Source organism: Suncus etruscus, chromosome 2, assembly GCF_024139225.1.
Source record: "Suncus etruscus isolate mSunEtr1 chromosome 2, mSunEtr1.pri.cur, whole genome shotgun sequence".
Classification (NCBI taxonomy): domain Eukaryota; kingdom Metazoa; phylum Chordata; class Mammalia; order Eulipotyphla; family Soricidae; genus Suncus; species Suncus etruscus.
Genome location: NC_064849.1, coordinates 99723901 through 99742913, shown reverse-complemented (window position 1 = coordinate 99742913; position 19013 = coordinate 99723901). Strand labels below are relative to the sequence as shown.

The window sequence follows — 19013 nt, the reverse complement described above, 5'->3', positions numbered from 1 at the left end:
CCTCTTCCCACCCAGCATTGTAAGCTGCAAGCAGAAGGCGTCTTCATTCTATGCACAGCATGGTCCCTGAGCACAGTCTGGACACCAACAAAGTAAAGAAGGATTTTCTTTTTTTTTTTTTTTTTTTGGTTTTTGGGCCACACCCGGCAGTGCTCAGGGGTTACTCCTGGCTCTCTGCTCAGAAACAGCTCCTGGCAGGCACGGGGGACCATATGGGACACCGGGATTCGAACCAACCACCTTTGGTCCTGGATCGGCTGCTTGCAAGGCAAACGCCGCTCTGCTATCTCTCTGGGCCCAAAGAAGGATTTTCTTAATAGATTGGAGCCAGAATATTACAGTGAGCAAGGCACTGGCTTTGCACACAGCTGACCCAGGTGCGATTCTGGCACCTGGAAGTGCCCCAAGCAAGCTGGGTGTGGCTTCTCCCAAAAGAAAAAATTCTTTTAGTACGCTGATCCAAGACGAACCTCAGTTCGATCCCCAGTATCCCATATGGTCCCCAAAGCCAGGAGCAATTTCTGAGTGCATAGCCAAGAATAACCCCTGAGCATAATTGGGTGTGGCCCAAAAACCAAAAAAGAAAAAAAATCTTCTTGATTGATAGTCATGACCTACAAAAAATCATCCTACAAAATATAAAAGCTGAAAAAAAGAAAAGTCATAACAAAACTGGGACACTGATTTTAAGTAAGTTAGTAATCAGGGCTGAACAAAAGGAGAAGTACAGTTAGGGCAGAGATGAGAGCACTGTGACAATGACAGTTGGAAAAGATTACTCTGGAACAGAACTGGGTGTGGAGAGGAAGTAAAGTGACAAGCATGAAACCCATTCAGTAACTATATTGCAAACCACAACCACAGTGTTTAAAAGTGCCAAAGAGGGGTGTGCCATAGAGGCAGGCTGAGGGTCGGGCAGGAGGGAAACTGGGGACATTGGTGGCAGAAGTGTTCCCTGGTGAAGGGATGGGTGTGGAACATGGGATGACTGAAACTCAACCATCAGCAACTTTGTAACTGTACCTCACAATGTTCCAATTTAAAAAAAAATCATATTAAAAAACAAACAAACAGGGGCCAGAGCGGTAGCGCAAGCGGTAGGGTGTCTGCCTTGTCCGGTACTAGCCTAGGATGGACCACGGTTTGATCCCCTGACGTTCCAGATAATCCCCCAAGCCGGGAGAGATTTCTGAACACAGAGCCAGGAGTCACCAGGTGTGGCCCAAAAACAAAAACAAACAAAAAAAATTTAAAGCTGAGTGGCAGAGACCAGGGTGATAGCACAGCGGTAGGGCGTTTGCCTTGCATGCGGCTGACCCAGGTCAGATTTGGGGTTGGATCCCTGGCATCCCCCAAGCTAGGAGTAATTTCTGAGCATAGAGCCAGGTGTAACCCCTGAGCATTACTGGATCTGGCCCAAAAAGCAAAAAAAAAAAAAAAAAAAAAAAAAAAAGAGTGGCAGAGCACAAGCCTTACCTGTGAGTTTCTGGGGTACTGTTCAGCGTCACCTCATGGTACCCCATAACCAGCCCAGGCAGTACCGTATCACTATATCACCAGCAGGGGCCAAGAGACAGAGCAGAAAATCCACTGCTGACCTTGGTTTGATCCCCAATACTATAGAAAGTCCCCCGAGCACCCAGGTGGCCCTGAATGCAGAGCCAGGAGTAAGGTCTGAGCACTGAGCACTGCCCATGAGTCACCTCTCCAAACCCATAAAAAGAACAGTTCAGCCTGGCTGGCAGAGCACTGTGGGCCATGGCCCTGGCCCAAGCACTGTGTGAGGGCACTGCCCACCCCTAGACAAAAAAGATAGTCATGTGGCTGGAGTGAAAGTACAGCAGTGAGGGAGCTTGTCTTGCATATGGACAACAAGAGTTCATCCCATATGGTCCCTGGAGCCCGCCAGGAGTTATTCCTGAGTGCAGATCCAGGAGTTACCCCATACTTCAAGCATCACCAGGTATAACTCAAAAGCAAAAAAAAAAAAAAAAAAAAAGAGATACATAACCAGCCAGCACCTTCATCTGAGGAGAGCAGCAGGGAGGACAGAGTCCCATGAGCTTCTCCCTGTTGTCTCCCAGCCTACACTGGGACATGGGACCTGTAGCCATCCAAACCAAAAGAACTGCTCCTTAAAGAGGCATCAGCATCAGGAATACAAAACAGCTAAAAATGAGGAAAGTTAACAAAGGCTTTTTGGTTTTTCTTTCTTTTAAACTACTTCCTGAACTGGTATATGGCTCTATGATAGAGCATTACCTGACTGTTCAAGGCCTGGGTTCAATCCCCAGCATCTACCTGGTAGGGGCGAGGGGAATCAGTGACTTTAGGGAACCAGGGGTGTGATTCATTAGAACACTTGCCCAGGGGTCACTGGAGTGATAGCACAGCAGGTGAGGCATTTGCCTTGCACAGAGCCAATCTGGGTTTGATCTCCAGCATCCCATATGGTCCCCAAGCACTGCCAGGAGTAATTCCTGAGTGAAGAACCTGGAGTTACCCCAGAATATAGTCAGGTGTGGCCCTAAAACAAAATATGGACCAGAGAATTATTACAGAGGTTAAAGCACTTGTCTCCCATGCAGCCAATCATGGTTCAATTCCTGGCACCCTGTACAGGTCCCTCAAGAACCGCCAAGAGTGATCCCTGAGTGCAGAGCCAGGGATTAAGCCATGAGCATAGCTGGGTATGGTCCAAAAGCAAAAAAAATTTTTTTTAATATGTAAGAAATTAAGTCAAAAGGTATTATCATGTGGAGAAAGACACACACACACACACTGCTGATGGAAATGAAAAATGGTGCACTGGTATAGAGAAAAGCCTGGCAGTTACCCCCAAAAGTCAACAGCAATGGGGTCAGAGATATTACAGAGGGCAGGGCGCTTGTCTGGTGTGTGATCAACTGAGTTTTGAGCCCCACAACCCAAATCATATGGTCCCAACCATCACCAGGGTGATCCCAGAGTGCAGTCAGGAGTAAGCCCTGATCACTGCTGGGAGTGATCCCCAAACAAAATGAAGATCTAGCAAGTCCTCTCATGTGCATAAACCAAGGAAGAAAAATTAAGAGAGGACTAAAAACTTTGCACACAAAATGCTGATCGGCCAATCATGGCTAAATCCACAGTGCACCATCAGATCACGGACTATGCCTCAGCGCTGCCAAGGACAGAACCCAGACACAGCGGTCCTGACAACATCACTCAAGGGGGAGGGAAGAAAGGCCACAGCATACTTGCTGCTGTGCCATGAATGCCCAGTACATTTACAGAGACAGCAAGTGGCTGACTAGGGCTGGCGGACAGGGAGTTGGGTGACTACAGGGGGCTGGGCTCCTTTTGGCAGGGATGAGAAGGAAACGCTAGGACTGGCTGTGTTATTATGATGGTCATGTTCTTCGGATTCCCTGGCATGGGGACCCCAATGCAGGACCGCTGTCCCAGAGAGTCGGGAGGCTCACCTCTCACAAACTCTGTAGCCTTCGTTCACACTCATGGCCTTGTACTTGACGTTGCCTTTGGTCCGCTCTAGTTCCCAGCACCAGTCCTCAAGCGAGTCGAACATCAAGGTGCGCTTCTCAGAGTTAGCTACTAGCCAGACACACGGAATGAGACAACAGAGCCTTGTCATGAAGCTCGGGCATGCCGGGGATGGGCAGACCCCACACACACACCCCAACTTCCCCCACAGCCCAGCCTTAGCCCCGCAGAGCGAGTTCACTGTGAAATCCCAAACCTAGTCCCATTTTTTTGTCACTCGTCCAAAATGAGGACTGAGGCTCTTTTCATGGTGGGGAAGGAGTGGTTCCTGGCCGCCTCCTGGCAAGAGGAATTTATAGCTCCCCTTTCAGTCATCGGACCACGAGGCAATTTATATTGCATGAAAAGATCCTGTGAAGCACTGAGAGACAGACTTGGCACCAACGCTAAAATAATAACATATTTTTAGTCCTGCCAATGTGTGCCCAGGATGGCAAACTCGGCGGTATGGTGCGTCAGATTCCCGAGCACAGCTCATCCCAGCGTGGGAGACAAGTGCTGCCTGCACCCGAGGGCCTGAGCACGGGGATGGTCATGGGCAGGGACAAGTATGGAGTTTTCCAATACGTGCAGGAAAACCAATAGCCGAGTAAAACTCTACCTACTCCTTGGGATAAAGCCAGATCCTGGTATGAAGGAGGAAAAGAAAAATAATGTTGGGTGGTTAAAAAAGGCAGGTATCAGGCACGTGCTGGTTAATGGCACTGTGCGTGGATTAACTCAACTCCTGCCACCATTGGAGAGACCCCGGTGCTTCATCCTTACACAGATGTGACAGACACCGGTGCAGTAAGTGTGCCCATCATGCAGTATGGTGGCAGAGCTAGGATTCAAACCTAGGCAGTGACCAATGCGACAGGAAAGAACATGCCCCCATGGGATCCAAAACAAACTGCCTGGACATGACATCTTGTTTATCTCAGCAGCACAAGCAGGCCTAAAATGCCGTCCTGAGCACCAAGGACCTTCCGGCTCTGAGATTAATGAGACTTGGGCTGCAAAGCATCCACCTCTGCAAAGCCCCAACTCAACACAAAGTGACTCATTCATTAGCATCAATCGGTGTTTATGTGGGTGGGAGCAGTGTTGGAAGGCGATGAGAAAGAGGGAGCCGAAAGAGACTAGAAGGTACTACATACTCAGTGTGTGTGACAGAGTCACCGCAGAGCCACTGCAGAAGTAATGCAACGGAGCAGAAAGACATTTGGATGACTTGAAAACTGGGCCGGGCAGGGTCCAGACCAAAAACCAGGACACAAAAAGAGAGAGAGAATTCCTAAGAATAGTTCAGGATTGAGGCCAGAGAGATAGCACAGCGGTAGGACGTTTGCCTTGCAATCGGCCAACCCAGGACTGGCATTGGTTCGAATCCCACCATCCCATGTGGTCCCTTGTGCCTGATAGGAGCAATTTCTGAGCAGAGAGCCAGGAGTAACCCCTGAGCGCCGCCGGGTATGGCCAAAACAAAACAAAACAAAACAAAACAAAACAAAAGAATAGTTCAGAATTTTTCTCATGTAAACCCTAAATATTTTTTGCAAATGTTTTTGCTTCTGCTTTGTATTTTGGTCCTTGGGTCACACCTGGCAGTACTCAGAGGTTACTTACTCTTGGCAGTGCTCGGGGGACCATATGGGATACTGGGGGTCTAACCCAGGTAGGCTGCATACAAGGCAAGTACCCCACCCACTGTGCTATCGCTCCAGCCCCATGATCTGGAAATGTCTCTATAAAGCACAGAAGCAGCAAAGAAGCCACATTTCATATGTGTCATGTTGTAAAGGGCTGCTGTGAGCTGGCATGAGTACATTTAGTTCAGAGAAAAGCCTTAGAGTTGTTCACAACTGGTAAACTGACCTATTGTGAATCCCACAGAAATACAATTCCTCACAATGTTCTCAAAATGTCAAGTCATATTCCCTGACAGTGATTCTCTGAAAATGTATCCTGAGAAAAGCCTGGCGCTCAGCCCTCGTTCTTGACAAGGCCCAGAATGTATTGCCCTTAACCATTTCTTTCTTTCTTTTTTTTGTTTTGGATTTTGGGTTATACCCAGCATCGCTCAGGGGTTACTCCTGGCTCTATGCTCAGAAATCACTCCTGGCGAGTTCAGGGGACCATATGGGATGCCAGGATTCGAACCACGGACCTTCTGCGTGCAAGGGAAATGCCGTAACTCCATGCTATCTCTCCGGCCCCACCCTTAACCATTTCTAAGTGTTGGGCACTGCTGTTCAAATGAGAAACCAGAGTTCCAAAGAGCTAAGTGGGAACTCCAGAGCAATGAGGCAGTTGGTTAAGAATTTGAAGGTGGGGGGCCGGGCGGTGGCGCTGGAGGTAAGGTGCCTGCCTTGCCTGCGCTAGCCTAGGACAGACCGCGGTTCGATCCCCCGGCGTTCTATATGGTCCCCCAAGAAGCCAGGAGCAACTTCTGAGCGCATAGCCAGGAGTAACCCCTGAGTGTCACAGGGTGTGGCCCAAAAACCAAAAAAAAAAAAAAAAAAAAAAAAAAAAAAAAAAAGAATTTGAAGGTGGGACAGGCCCCCAAATTCACACCTTAGCTACCAAGTTCATCGGAACTGCCCAAAGGCAACTTGCTGACTTAGACACCTACATTTCTGCCCAGGATGCTCCCTCTGCCTCCCCTCATAGCTCTCCCTCCTGTGCTCCGAGGCCCCCTTCCACCAGAAGCCATACTGCTGGGTCACAACTCAACACCACAACCTTCTGTGCTATCTCACAGAGCAGGGAACTGGAAAGCATTTGTAAGTAGCTACTCCAAGGCAGTTAATGAATGACAAAGCCACTCTACATTCCAGAAAGCCTACCAGATGCACTTGTATTAACACAGCAACTCCCTGGAGAAAAGCCCAGGCACACAGGATCTCTGACCATCAACTTCTCAGGGAGAGGAATGGGCAGGGCAAGTGAGCAGACAGAAAGAATCTAGAGATGGAAGAAGACAGGTTATCTGTGGGGACCAACTATAGCCTACACAGTAAGGATCATGACTTCAGATGATCTAGGTTTTGTACCTAAAAAGGTTTCGTGCTTGCTCTTGGGGACCAGAGAGATAGTACGGTGGGTAGGGCATTTGCCTTCCACACAGCCAACACACGTTTGATCCCCAACATCCCATTTGGTCCCTCAAGCCTGCAAGTAATTTCTGAGTGAAGAGCCAGGAGTAACCCCTGAGTGCTGCTGGGTGTTGCCCCCCCCAAAAAAAGAGTGATCTCTGAGCCTGATAACAGAAGTGAGTCAAGAATAAACCCTGACCATAGCAGGTGTAGCTGCAAAACAGAAACACAACAAAATAAACTGCTCTTTAATTGATGAAAACAAATAAGTGGTATCTCAAGTTTTCTAATCCAACTAATATTGTGATGTGCCATGCACAACTGACCCTTTTCTTCCAAAGTATTTAAAACAAAGCATACTCTGGGTATTAAAAAAATTTTTTTTGTTTTTGTTTTTTTTGGGGGGGGCGGTCATACCCTGCGGTGCTCAGGGATTACTCCTGGCTGTCTGCTCAGAAATAGCTCCTGGCAGGCACGGGGGACCATATGGGACACTGGGATTCGAACCAACCACCTTTGGTCCTGGATCGGCTGCTTGCAAGGCAAACACCGCTGTGCTATCTCTCCAGGCCAAAATTTTTCTATTCTATGGATTTTCTCTAGTCTAAAGAAATAAAATCAGGGCCCCTGAGCAACGCCAGGTGTGGCCCAAAAACCAAAAATAAATAAATAAATAAATAAATAAATAAATAAACAAATAAATAAATAAGAAATGAAATCAAGGGGCCAGAGTGATAGCACAGAGGTAAGGCTATGCCTTGTATGCAGCCAACACAGGATGGACCCTGGTTTGAATCCCAGCATCCCATATAGAACCCCGAGCCTGCCAGGAGTGACTTCTGAGCACCCTTGGGTGTGACCCAAAAAACCAAAAAAATCAAAAAAGAAAAAAAAGAAATCAAGTATACCAAAATGGATAAAAGAACCCAAGGTCCAAAAAAAAAAGTTTCTTCAAACTTTTATCAATTATTTGCCTATGATCTCCCATTCTCAGTTATGAGATGTTGACTTTATCACTCATAGAAAATAAGTAAACATTAAAGAATTCCTCTCGACAGAAAATAAACCCAGAAGAAAAAGTGATAAAGATCATAGGAAAGAAGTAAAAACTCTGAAGAAATCTGAATGATGGGGCCAGAGTGAGAGTTCAGTGGGCAGGACATTTGCCTTACAAATAGCTGACCCAGACCTCTAGCATCTCATATATTCAGTCCCCTGAGCACTGCCAGGAGTGATTTCTTGGTGCAAAGCCAAGAGTCAGCCCTGTGCACTGCTAGGTGTGGCCCACCCCCAAAAAAGGAGAGTCCAATATTTAACATATTGAAGGGCCAGAGAGATAATATAGCAGACAGGGTGCTTGACTTGCATATGACTGATCCAGGTTTGATCCCTGGTACTTCATATAGTGCCCGGAACCCACTAAGAGTGATTCCTGGGAAAAGAGCCAGCAGTTACCCCTAGTATTACTGAGTGTGGCCCAAAACCAAAAGAGAAAAAAGAAACCCAAATGATAATACAGTGTGTAGGGCACTTGCTTTGCACAAGGCTGATCTAGGTTTCATCACAGAACCCACAAGCGTGATTCCTGAAAGCACCACAAAATAATCAGAACAAAGAAACTTGAATGAATCACCTAAACCAAAGACAACAGAAAAAGAAAAAGAAAAAAGGAGAGAGAGGGTCCAGTGAGGTGGTGCTAGAGGTAAGGTGTCTGCCTTGCAAGCGCTAGCCAAGGAAGGACCACAGTTCGATCCCCCAGCGTCCCATATGGTCCCCCCAAGCCAGGGGCAATTTCTGAGCGCTTAGCCAGGAGTAAGCCCTGAGCATCAAACGGGTGTGGTCCGAAAAACCAAAAATAAATAAATAAATAAATAAATAAATAAATAAATAAATAAATAAATAAATAAATAAATAAAGGAGAGAGTGCTCAGCTGGGCACACTCACTAGGATCCAGTGAAAATAAAGAGCCTTACCTGGGTTGGCTGGAGCAGCGGCTGCGTAGGAGAATAGAAACAATCGTTTAAGTAGTTTAGGAGATTGGGTGTGATGAATTATGCCACTCACAATCTAGAAAAGAGTCAAGTAATGACAGAGTCAGGCTTTTGAGGCTCAGCACTAAACTCCCAGGCTTCCAGTCAGGCTAACAGGCTCCCTGGGCTGCTGCTGCTAATTCGTGCTAAGTCCTGAGTCCACTGTGTCAGGACTGTCCCGCTCAAAAATATGTCCCTCATCAAAGAAATGCTAGTCATTTTCTAATGTTTTTCTAAGAGCTCTAAATTTTATAGATATTATTAGTAAAACCCAAGACATATCTAAAAGACATGTCTCAAAAAAAAAAAAATAAAAACCAGAAACAAAACACAAGGAGCTGAAGTAATAGCAAAAGGACATTTGCCTGCACATGGTTGATCAGCTGACCTGGGTTTAATCCCCAGCATCTCATATGGTTCCCGAACCCACCAGGAGCAATTTCTGAGCACAGAGCCAGAGGTGACCTCTGAGGATCGTCAGGTGTGGCCCCAAAATATAATACCATATTTTCCGGCATATAAGACGACTTTTGAAACAAAAAAAAGTCGACCGAAAAATCGGGGGTCGTCTTATACGTGGAGTATAACCCGAAAAATGTTTCAATATGCCGCTAAACGAAACACACACAAAAAAAATCAGGCCGCAGAGTTTCCAAATCTCTTTCTTGGGGGCTCCCAAACAGTACTCAGGAGATCTGGGGGCCACTTCTGGCAAAACCCAGCTAACCGTGTTGGTGGTTCAGTCTAGGGTCCGAGGATGGGGTGTTGTTTGGTTCATGTAGTGGGGGAGATTAACTGACGCCACCAAGGAATTGCCAGAAAAGGTGCCTATGATAAGGGACCAATCACTGCAAGGCTACTTGGACTGCCTCTCTAACTCAGCCAATCCAAGCAGGCTTTTTATGCATGCAAATTAGACAATGTTTTGAACCCGAATCTACACTGTCAAAAGCCTGCTCAAGAAATGTTCAAGTATTTCTTTAAATATTCAGAGAAACTGGGGGTCAGAATGATAGTACTATGGGTAGGGCACTTGTCTCATATGAGTTCAACTTGAGTTCGATCCCTGGTATCCCATATAGTCCCCCTGAGCCTGCCAGGGAGTGAACCCTGAACAGAGTCAGGAATCAGACCTGAACATCATTTAACATGGTCCAAAAATTAAAATTAAAAAAATTATCTGAATTCTGACCTGAGTTCAATCAAATTTGCATGTGGCAAACATGGGTCCAATTCCTGAGTGCAGAGCCAGAAATAATTTCTGATGGAGCCAGAAAATCAGTAGAAGGGTAGGATGCTTGTTTTAAACAAGACTGACATTTGGGGCTGAAGAGATGACACGAAGGTAAGGCATTTGCCTTGCATCCAGAAGGATGGTGGTTCAAATCCCTGCATCCCATAAGGTCCCCCGAGCCTGCCAGGAGCGATTACTGAGCGTAGAGCCAGGAGTAACCCCTGAGCACTGCCGGGTGTGACCCAAGGAAAAAAAAAAACTGACATTTTTTCAATTCTCAGAATCCCATATAGACCCCAAGCATTGCCTGAGGTGATTACTGAGCACAGAGCATGGAGTAACCTCTGAGCACCACCAGGTATGACCCAAAAGCAATCCAATAAAAGCAAGGGGCCAAAGCAATAGACCAGTGGGAAGGATGTTTGCATTATATGTGACCGACACAGTTCAATATCTGGCATCCAGATGGTCCCAGAAACCACCAGACATAATTCCTATGTGCAGAGCCAGAGTAAGCCCTGAGCACCGCCGGAGTTACTTTTGTTTCGTCAAAAATAAGGAGGTGGGGGATAGAAAAACTAAATATCACACTCAGATAATAACCAAGATAGTGAGTTAAGCCATTTGTCACCATCTTTAGGACCTTAAGATGGAAAATAAATCAACCCCTTGTGCTGATCTTCCCTTTCTTAAATTCTGGACAAGTCTATTTCTGTAGGTGACACAAGCATGCTCTCAAATGCAGGTGCAAATGTTCCACAGACCACTCTGACTGGTCAGCAGACACTCTGGAGTCCTCCTATCATGGTGCTCTGCCTCAAAGAACACTGACTAGGAGAAAATGAAGGCGCTCCATGTCCATCTGCATAATTTACTCTAACCAAGGACAGGGAAGGGTGGTTTCTGGTGAGGGGGCCACTGTTCTGTTTTGTCTCTCAGTCTCATTCTCTTTGCTCTTCTTGTTCCCCAAGCTCTCACTCTCTCATGCTTTTCTCTTTTACCCTTACTCTTGCTCTTTCTCACTCAATCTCTTTCCCTCAATGAACCCAGGGGTTAATACATGCAAAGAACTGAGTCTGACACTGAGCTCTACCCTCAGGCCCATCCCGTTCCACCGAGTGTGCAGAGAATGTCCCCCACATAGCAGGAGACAGCGCTGCCATACCACATGGGACACTTCTAGAGTGCATCTGAGAATTGGCCAAGGACAGGACCACACAGCTCTCCCCTTCTCCCAGCGTCCCTCTGTTCTCACTCATACCCAACTTCCCTCTTCTTTTCTGCTGATCACCAGTTTGTCCTAATATTTTCCTAAGAGAAATCTTGAAGTTACACTGGCCATAGCAACAGTACTCCAGTTACACAGCACTAGATCTGCCACAGCCAGATTCCCCGGGTCTTCAAGGCTCAGGTCTCATTTAGAGACTTGGCTTTGCTCCTCCAACTCACCTACTCACTTACTCCCCATAGCCAAGGGCTCCCCGAGGGAAACACATTCCTTCGAGGGAGCACGAGGTCTGTCCCTGCCTGTTTGCTGGTCTGGGTTCACCAGCTTCTGTGTGAGGGCACGTGATGTGAATGTGAACAGGAAGGACTGAGGAGACCCCTGGGCTCAGCTCACTGAACTGGGTCTCGTGTATCAACACAGAGATGTACAAATAGAGTCAAGTGAAAAGCTCCTCCGACCTCTGCTACAACGGAGCAGTAACTAGAGTTACCAGAGAAAACCTCATGGGAAATAAAGCCTAAAAGAGGGGAGAAAAGTCCAGCAGGGAGGGAGCCTGCCTTGCACAGTCAACCCTGGTTCAATCCCTGACACCCCGTATAATCTCTGAGCCTGTCTTGCACAGTCAACCCTGGTTCAATCCCTGGCACCCCGTATAATCTCTGAGCCCACCAGTAGTGACTCCTGAGTGCAGAGCCAGAAGTAAGCTCTGAGAAACGCAAGGTATGGCCCCCAAACAAAACAAACCCTAAAACACATGCAACTAGTTACCCTTTTGACTTCCTCTTCTTTTGTGTACCTCAGACAGAAGTGGAAAACGCGGAGGTCTTTGCAGTGGATGATGAGTTTCTCAGGGTACTTCTTGAGCTGTCCGGACAGGGCTTTCTTCTTCTCATCGAACACTGTGTGGTCACAATGAGAGCAGAAAGAAAAATGGTGCTGTGAGCTGGTGGCACAGTAACATCGCCAGCCCAAGGTCTTCACTGAGGAGCAAGGGAAGGCAGTTCCACCCAGGTGACCCCAGAGGACCAGAGGCTGAGACAAGTCAGGACCCTTCAATGCCCCTAGGAGGGCACAGACCAAAACTGGGAGCTTCAGGCAGCCAGGCCTTGCAGAGCTTTCAGAAAACACAGCACAGAACACTGAGGTAGACTTGGAAAAAACCGCTGGTGCTTTCCAGACAGGCCACACCTGGCTTCTGGCTAGGGATTCCGCCCTGGTCCAGATGTGGACAGGGTGTTAATGTATTTAAGGGGGTTACTGTCAATGTATCTTTAAGAGGTGATTGACGCCTCCCACCCCGTAGCAGCAATTGGACTGGGATGCACACCCCTTGTAACAGACAACTGCCCTGGTCTGGCTGTTGGTGGAGGGGAAGGAAAATACCAGAGCAGGTCCTGCCAACTGGGGGCAAGAAACCAAGGCTCCCCCCCCTCCCACCCATGCCAAACTTAATACAAAGATGCAGCTTTCTCAGGGCTGGAGAGATAGCACAGCAAGCAGCCGATCCAGGACTCAAAGTGGTTCGAATTCCTGTGTCCCATATGTTCCCCTGTGCCTGCCAGGAGCTATTTCTGAGCAGATAACCAGGAGTAACCCCTGAGCACGGCCGGGTGTGGCCCAAAACAAAACAAAACCAAAAAAAAAGGGGGCCCGGAGAGATAGAACAGCGGCGTTTGCCTTGCAAGCAACCGATCCAGGACCAAAGGTGGTTGGTTCGAATCCCGGTGTCCCATATGGTCCCCGTGCCTGCCAGGAGCTATTTCTTTTTTTTTTTGTTTTTGTTTTTGTTTTTGGGCCACACCCGGTAACGCTCAGGGGTTACTCCTGGCTATGCGCTCAGAAGTCGCTCCTGGCTTGGGGGACCATATGGGACGCTGGGGGATCGAACCGCGGTCCGTCTCCTAGGCTAGCGCAGGTAAGGCAGGCACCTTACCTCCAGCGCCACCGCCCGGCCCCAACCAGGAGCTATTTCTGAGCAGACAGCCAGGAGTAACCCCTGAGCACCGCTGGATGTGGCCCAAAAACCAAAAAAAAAAAAAAAAGATGCAACTTTCTCTCACACACATACACACACATGCATGCATGCATTCCCTGGGAAATGGCCCAGGCTACTAAAATGAGGTGTGGGAAGAGGCACCCCAGGAGAGAGGTGCACAGAGGAAACTTCGGGTGCTCTGGCACAGCCTCCATGCCATTGACAGTGTGTGAGATGTAAGTCATTAGTAAAGGATCCCAGTCAAGTCTGAGCTGTGTCAGGTCCGTAACCCCAAACAAATCACTTCAGCTCCCGGCTTTGTCATCAACCAGAGTACTTTCAACAGGAAATATGTAGGACATCTACCCATGTATCAGGAAGGATCCTAGTCATGGTGGCGTTCTCGGCTAGAAGGCTCCAAAGCAGCAGCTCGGGAGGAACATCTACTCACCCCCATAGATCTGGTCAACACAGGGCAGTGTGATGTCATTTTCTCCGATGACTTTGTTCTTAAACTGGATTTCCTAAGGAAGTGAGAAAAAAGCCAGTGTGAGTGCTTTCTCTGCACCGCAAACCTGCCTTGGCACAACTGGTGAGACAGGGGCTAGGGCAGAGGGTAGAGCTCAGTGGCAGACGGTGCATTAGGTCCTGGGTTCACTGAGAGGGAAAGAAAGCGAGAGAGAAAAAGCAAGAATAAGGACAGAGAGAGCATGAGAGAGTGAGAGCACAGGGAATAGGAGAGCAAAGAGAATGAGACTGAGGGAGAAGAAACAGTGAAAGTAAGAAAAGTGAGAACGTGGGTACAAGAACTAGAGAGAAGGAGGCCAGAAAGAGTGAGACAGGGAACAAGAGCACACCAGAGAGCGAGAACGGGTGAGCAGGTGAAAGCAAGAGGAGCTGAAGCACAGCAGATAAGATGTTTGCCCTGCATGTGTCTAACCCAGCTTTGACACACACCCCAGGACACCGAAGGTCCCTTAAGTCCTATAAAGGGGGATCCCTGAGCAGTCAAAGATCTTGCTGAGTATATCCGAGTGTGATTTTTTTGTTTGTTTGTGGTATCACTTCAGCCCTGAGTGTGATCTTAAAAAGAGATAAAGAGTGCAAGAGTAAAAGCAAGAAAGAATGAGAGAGAGCTGGAGTAAGCAAAAAAGTGATACGAGAATGAAAAAGAAAAAGAGAATGAGCGAGAGGACGAGAGACAGTGAGACCGAGTCAATGAAGAACCAGAGGGGCCTGAGAATAATAAGATGAGTGGGGCGCCTGCCTAGCACATGGCCCGGGTAGGGTCGATTCTTTGCTCTCCACATGGTCCTCAGAACACTGCCAGGAGTGATCCCAGTGCTGAATCAGGTGCTTTCCGTAAGCATCACTGTGTGTGGCCCAAAACCAACAAAAGAAGATAAAGAGAATAATAAGGAAGTGAGAGAGAGAGAGAGAGAGAGGGAGGGAGGGAGAGGGAGAGAGAGAGAGGGAGGGAGGGAGGGAGAGAGAGGGAGAGAGGGAGAGAGAGGGAGAGAGAGAGAACAAACAGACTAGGCTGCACATGAGCAAGAGAAGAGATCGAGAGAAGGGCACTCCGCCTAGAATCAGGATGGTGACACGATGGGATGAGTGAGCAAAGGTCACAAGTGCTTGTCTTTCAAACCTGGGCAGAACATGCTCTACTGGGCCATGAGCTGCTGCAGGGGGTCAGCGTGAGGCTGGCCTTTCTCTGTGCAAATGCCCATGGGAAGTGCAGAGCCGCAGGAAGCCAGCTTTCAGAGAAAACGTCAGGAAACCTAAATTTTGAGGAATAAACTCGGCAGGTCTAAGAAACTAAGGCCACACCCGTGCATGGACTGGAAACGGGGTACTGCACAGCAGCGCAGGCTTGTGTGCCTTACTCCAACCCTTTCTTAGGAACAGGAAGAGCCTCACAGGAGGCAGGGGAATAGAGGAGCCCCACACCTGACTGTCTTCAGCGTCCAGGTCAAAGTTGTGTACACTTCCTGAGCTAAGAAGGTACCTTCTCCACATGAACACCAGGGCAAAACAGTGAGATGGAAGCGGGGCTGTCCTGTGATTGATCCATTCTCACTGACAAGCAGAAGAAATTATAAAAACAGTAGCAAAGCGAACCTATAAAGTGTATGTGACATGAGCCAGAGAAGGCAGGCGGAGGTGGGAGTCAGGACAGCAACCCCATAAGCCAGTGCACAGGCCAGAGAAGTCAGGCAGGGACTCTACAGGCCAGCACACAGACCAGAGGGGCAGGAATTCTGTCCGTCCTGGGTCTGTGGCTAAATGACACCGAGTGGTTGGGGTCGGGAGTGGGCTGTGCAGATGGACATACATCGTTATCCAGGGCAGGCTCGTCGCCCAGGAAGGCGATCTTGAAGTCTGTACAGACGAGTCTCCCGTAGATGCCACGCTGGCCGGTGTCCTCCTGCACGTACTTGAGCACCGTGCTGGCTTCACAAAGAAGCTGCTCACCTGGTGGGAAGCGAGACATGAGCTCTTGGAGTGTCCAAGGGCAACACTGAACCCACCAATGGGCAGGGCTGCCAGGGCAGGCAAAGAATACACCACTGTGCCAAGGTCCCTGGTGTGCAGCTGTAAAGGAGGGAGACCAGTTTTCCTGGGGCTCTAAGATGCAGCAGTGGGGGGATGGGGGGTGGTGGCTCGGGATAAGCCAAACCAGGGACCATTATATTCTCAGTGAGGAGGGAAGTGTCTGGAAAGGAGAGACTTCACAACTCTGGGGCGGGCAGACACGCACTGGGCCCTAAAAGAGCCTAAGCCTGGTGCCGACCCCCCGCCTCCCAGAGCCCAAGCACCATTCTTTACTCTCATTTGTCTGTGTTTCTTTTGGTTTTGTTTTTTTTTTTTTTTTTTTTAAATTAATACCTTTATTTAAGCACCATGATTACAAGCATGTTTGTAGTTGGGTTTCAATTATAAATAAAGAACATCCCCCTTTACCAGTGCAACATGTCTGTTTCTTTTGGGTCACACCTGGTGGTGTTGGTGCTCAGTCCACTCCTCAGGGCAGGCAGGGCAGTCCCCCCCAGGATTGAGGGGCAGCATGCTGGGACACAGAGCCTCCCCACATCCAGTTGAGGACAGAGGAAGAGGGAGGTGGGAGGTGCATGTGGGGAAAAGCCTGTTTCCTCGGTTGGAGGAGAGAGCTTCCTGCCTGTGTCACCGTTCCTGCTCTATCTTTGGGCCCAGGCCTGGCTTCCTGGGAAGAGAGGCCACTTTCCTGAATATACCCAGACCACCATGGCCTAGTGGAAGAGGGAAGATAAGGCCAAGGCTCCCTGGAGGCCAAGCAGTTCCTGAGAGCTATGAGTCTGGACAAGGGCAGGAAAGGGGGAAGGAAATGTAAAACTCAGTGGGAATACTTGGCAACAAGAAAGACAAGGAATTTTCCCATCCTTCCACCCTTGACTTCCCCAGTCTCTCTCTGGAAAGTGCCCTCAACATCTTTCAGTTTCCGTTTTGGCTCAAATTCATCGAGTCTCACTTTTTGATATGAAAACGAGAGTGTCAGCTATGAAGACTAGCAAGGACCCATAGTGAAGGACTTTATTCTCCTCTTCTAAGGGGCGCAAGGCTCGCTAGCAAGCACTAGGAGAAGGCTATCACTGGGTCATCTCCAAGGGACCAGAGCACTTGAGAAGACAATGATGCTAGAGCCACAGCCAAAGGCAAGGTGGAGAACTTTGCCACTGCCCTGTAGGTGAGAGTCTAAAATTCGGGGAAGAGGCTGGAGTGAGAGCACCACAAAGAGGGCTCTTGCCTTGCAGGTGGCTGACCTGGGGTTCAATCTACTGCAGCCTATATGGTCCCGGAGCACCACCAGGGGCAATTCTTGTTTGCAGAGTCAGGAGTGACTCCAGAGCACTGCTGGGGATTGCCCAAGAACCATTAAAAGTAAAAATAGGGGCTAGGGGCCAGAGAGCGCAGTGGTAGGGCGTTTGCCTTGCTAGCCGATCCAGGACCAACAGTGGTTCGAATCCCGGCATCCCATATGATCCCTCATGACTGCCAGGAGTGATTTTAAAGCATTTCTTAGAAATCAGGAGTAACCCCTGAGCGTCACTGGGTGTGACCCGAACCCCCCAAAATAAAGTATAAATAAAAATAGAATCAGAGGAAGGGGTTCAGGGATGCTGCACCCCTTGGAACAGAACTTTCAGCCTCTGCCACCCAGCCAGGATTCATTTCTATAGTCCCCAGATCTTAGGCCATGGCCCCCTTTTGACTTAATTTTCATCTGTGGTATCCTTGGAACATGCTGAGTTAAAACATTCCAGGGTTAAAATTGCTGATCTTAGCCAGAGAGATAGCACAGCAGTAAGGCATTTGCCTTGCATGCAGAAGGGCAGTTGTTCGAATCCTGGCATCCCATATGGTCCCTTGTGCCTGCTGGGAGCGATTTCTGAGCATAGAGCCAGGAGTAACCCCTGAGCGCTGCTGGGTGTGACCCCAAAACCAAAATCGCTGATCTTGAAGGTGGGAGAATACATGTAACAAACAATTATAAGCACAATTTCAGAAATGATAACTTCAGAAAAGATAACAAAGCACATATATATGCATATATATATTTAGAATTAGGCCATTATTAGAAAAAACATATTTTGACAATTAAAAGTTTAAAAAATATTGGGGTAGGAAAGCTGGAGTGATAATGCAGTGGGTAGGGCACATGCCTTGCACATGGCAAACCCGGGTTTGATCCCAGCAACCCATGTTTCCCTGAGCACTGAGCCAGAAATCTGAGTCAGTGATAGGTGTAACCCCAGAACAATGTCAGGTGTGGCCCCCTAAACAAAAACAAACAAGAATTTGGTTACATTTAGCCCCCAAAAGTAAATCAGATTTTATTGTTCCAATAAACTGAGATAAAAATAAAGGCTGTATTGTTTTGTAAATTTGTTTTTATTTAGATTCATACCCAGAGCTGCTCCAGGCTTACTCCTGGCTCTGTGCTCAAGAGACTATATGCAATGTCAGAAACTGAAACGGAGGCAGCTACATGTAAAACATATGAGCTAATAATCCCTGACAAGACCTTTTATTTTTTTCAGGGGGGTCACAACCAGTAGTGCTCAGGAATCACTCCTGGCAGGGCTTGGGGAACCCTATGCAATGACCAAGATTGTAGCAGAGTCAGCACATACAAGGCAAATGCCCTATCCACTGTAACTGGGGTGGCGAACAAGTTCGACACAAAGAGCCAAAATTTTAAACTGTGAGAGTCAGAGAGCCACACCACGCAGTGACCTGCCAAAACAAACACTCACACAAACATATAATTTTAACATTAATATATTAAACACATATTGCATTTTGCCATTTTGAGTGAGGGTAAAAATCCTGTTCGCCACGCCACCCCTGCACTATAGTATTGCTCCAGCCCCCAAAGATTCTTCTGTTTTGGTTTGGTTTTGGACCACATCAAGTGATGCTCAGGAATTATTCCTGTTGGGCTCAGAGGATGCTAGCGATCAAACCTGGTTGACTGTATACAAGGCAAGCATCTTACCCACTGTGCTATCACTCTTGTCCCCAAAGACCCCGTTTTTTATTTTTATTTATTTTTTTGGGGGGTCAGACTCACATACTCAGCAGTTACTCCTGTCTCTGCACTCAGAAATCGCTCCTGGCAGGCACAGAGGATGATATGAAATGCCAGGATTCGAACCACTATCTGTCCTGGATCTGCTGTGTGCAAGGCCAACACCCTACTGCTGTGCTACCTCTCTGGTTCCAAGACCCTGTTTTTTAAAAGCTTTTTTGTGATTAGGAAAAAGAAATGGAAGCAGAGTTCACAGGACACTCAGTATTTGGTGAGAAAACATCATCATACAACTCCATCTCTCAGTTCAGAAATTGCCCACAATACCAGTCACTCTCCTCCTTGGCTCCCATGGT

At 48.0% G+C, this 19013-nt stretch overlaps 1 protein-coding gene across 1 annotated transcript in view; it reads right to left on the bottom strand.

Annotated features, from left to right (window-relative positions):
- MTMR12 (myotubularin related protein 12) overlaps positions 1-19013 on the bottom strand; it is a 78731-nt gene that overhangs the window by 17900 nt on the left and 41818 nt on the right. Inside the window, exons 3-7 of the mRNA XM_049767709.1 lie at positions 15424-15563; positions 13540-13612; positions 11882-12012; positions 8595-8688; positions 3465-3594 (exon numbers count right to left, since the gene is read on the bottom strand). Of these exons, the coding sequence (XP_049623666.1) occupies positions 3465-3594; positions 8595-8688; positions 11882-12012; positions 13540-13612; positions 15424-15563 (568 nt within the window). The remainder of the gene's footprint in view (positions 1-3464; positions 3595-8594; positions 8689-11881; positions 12013-13539; positions 13613-15423; positions 15564-19013) is intronic.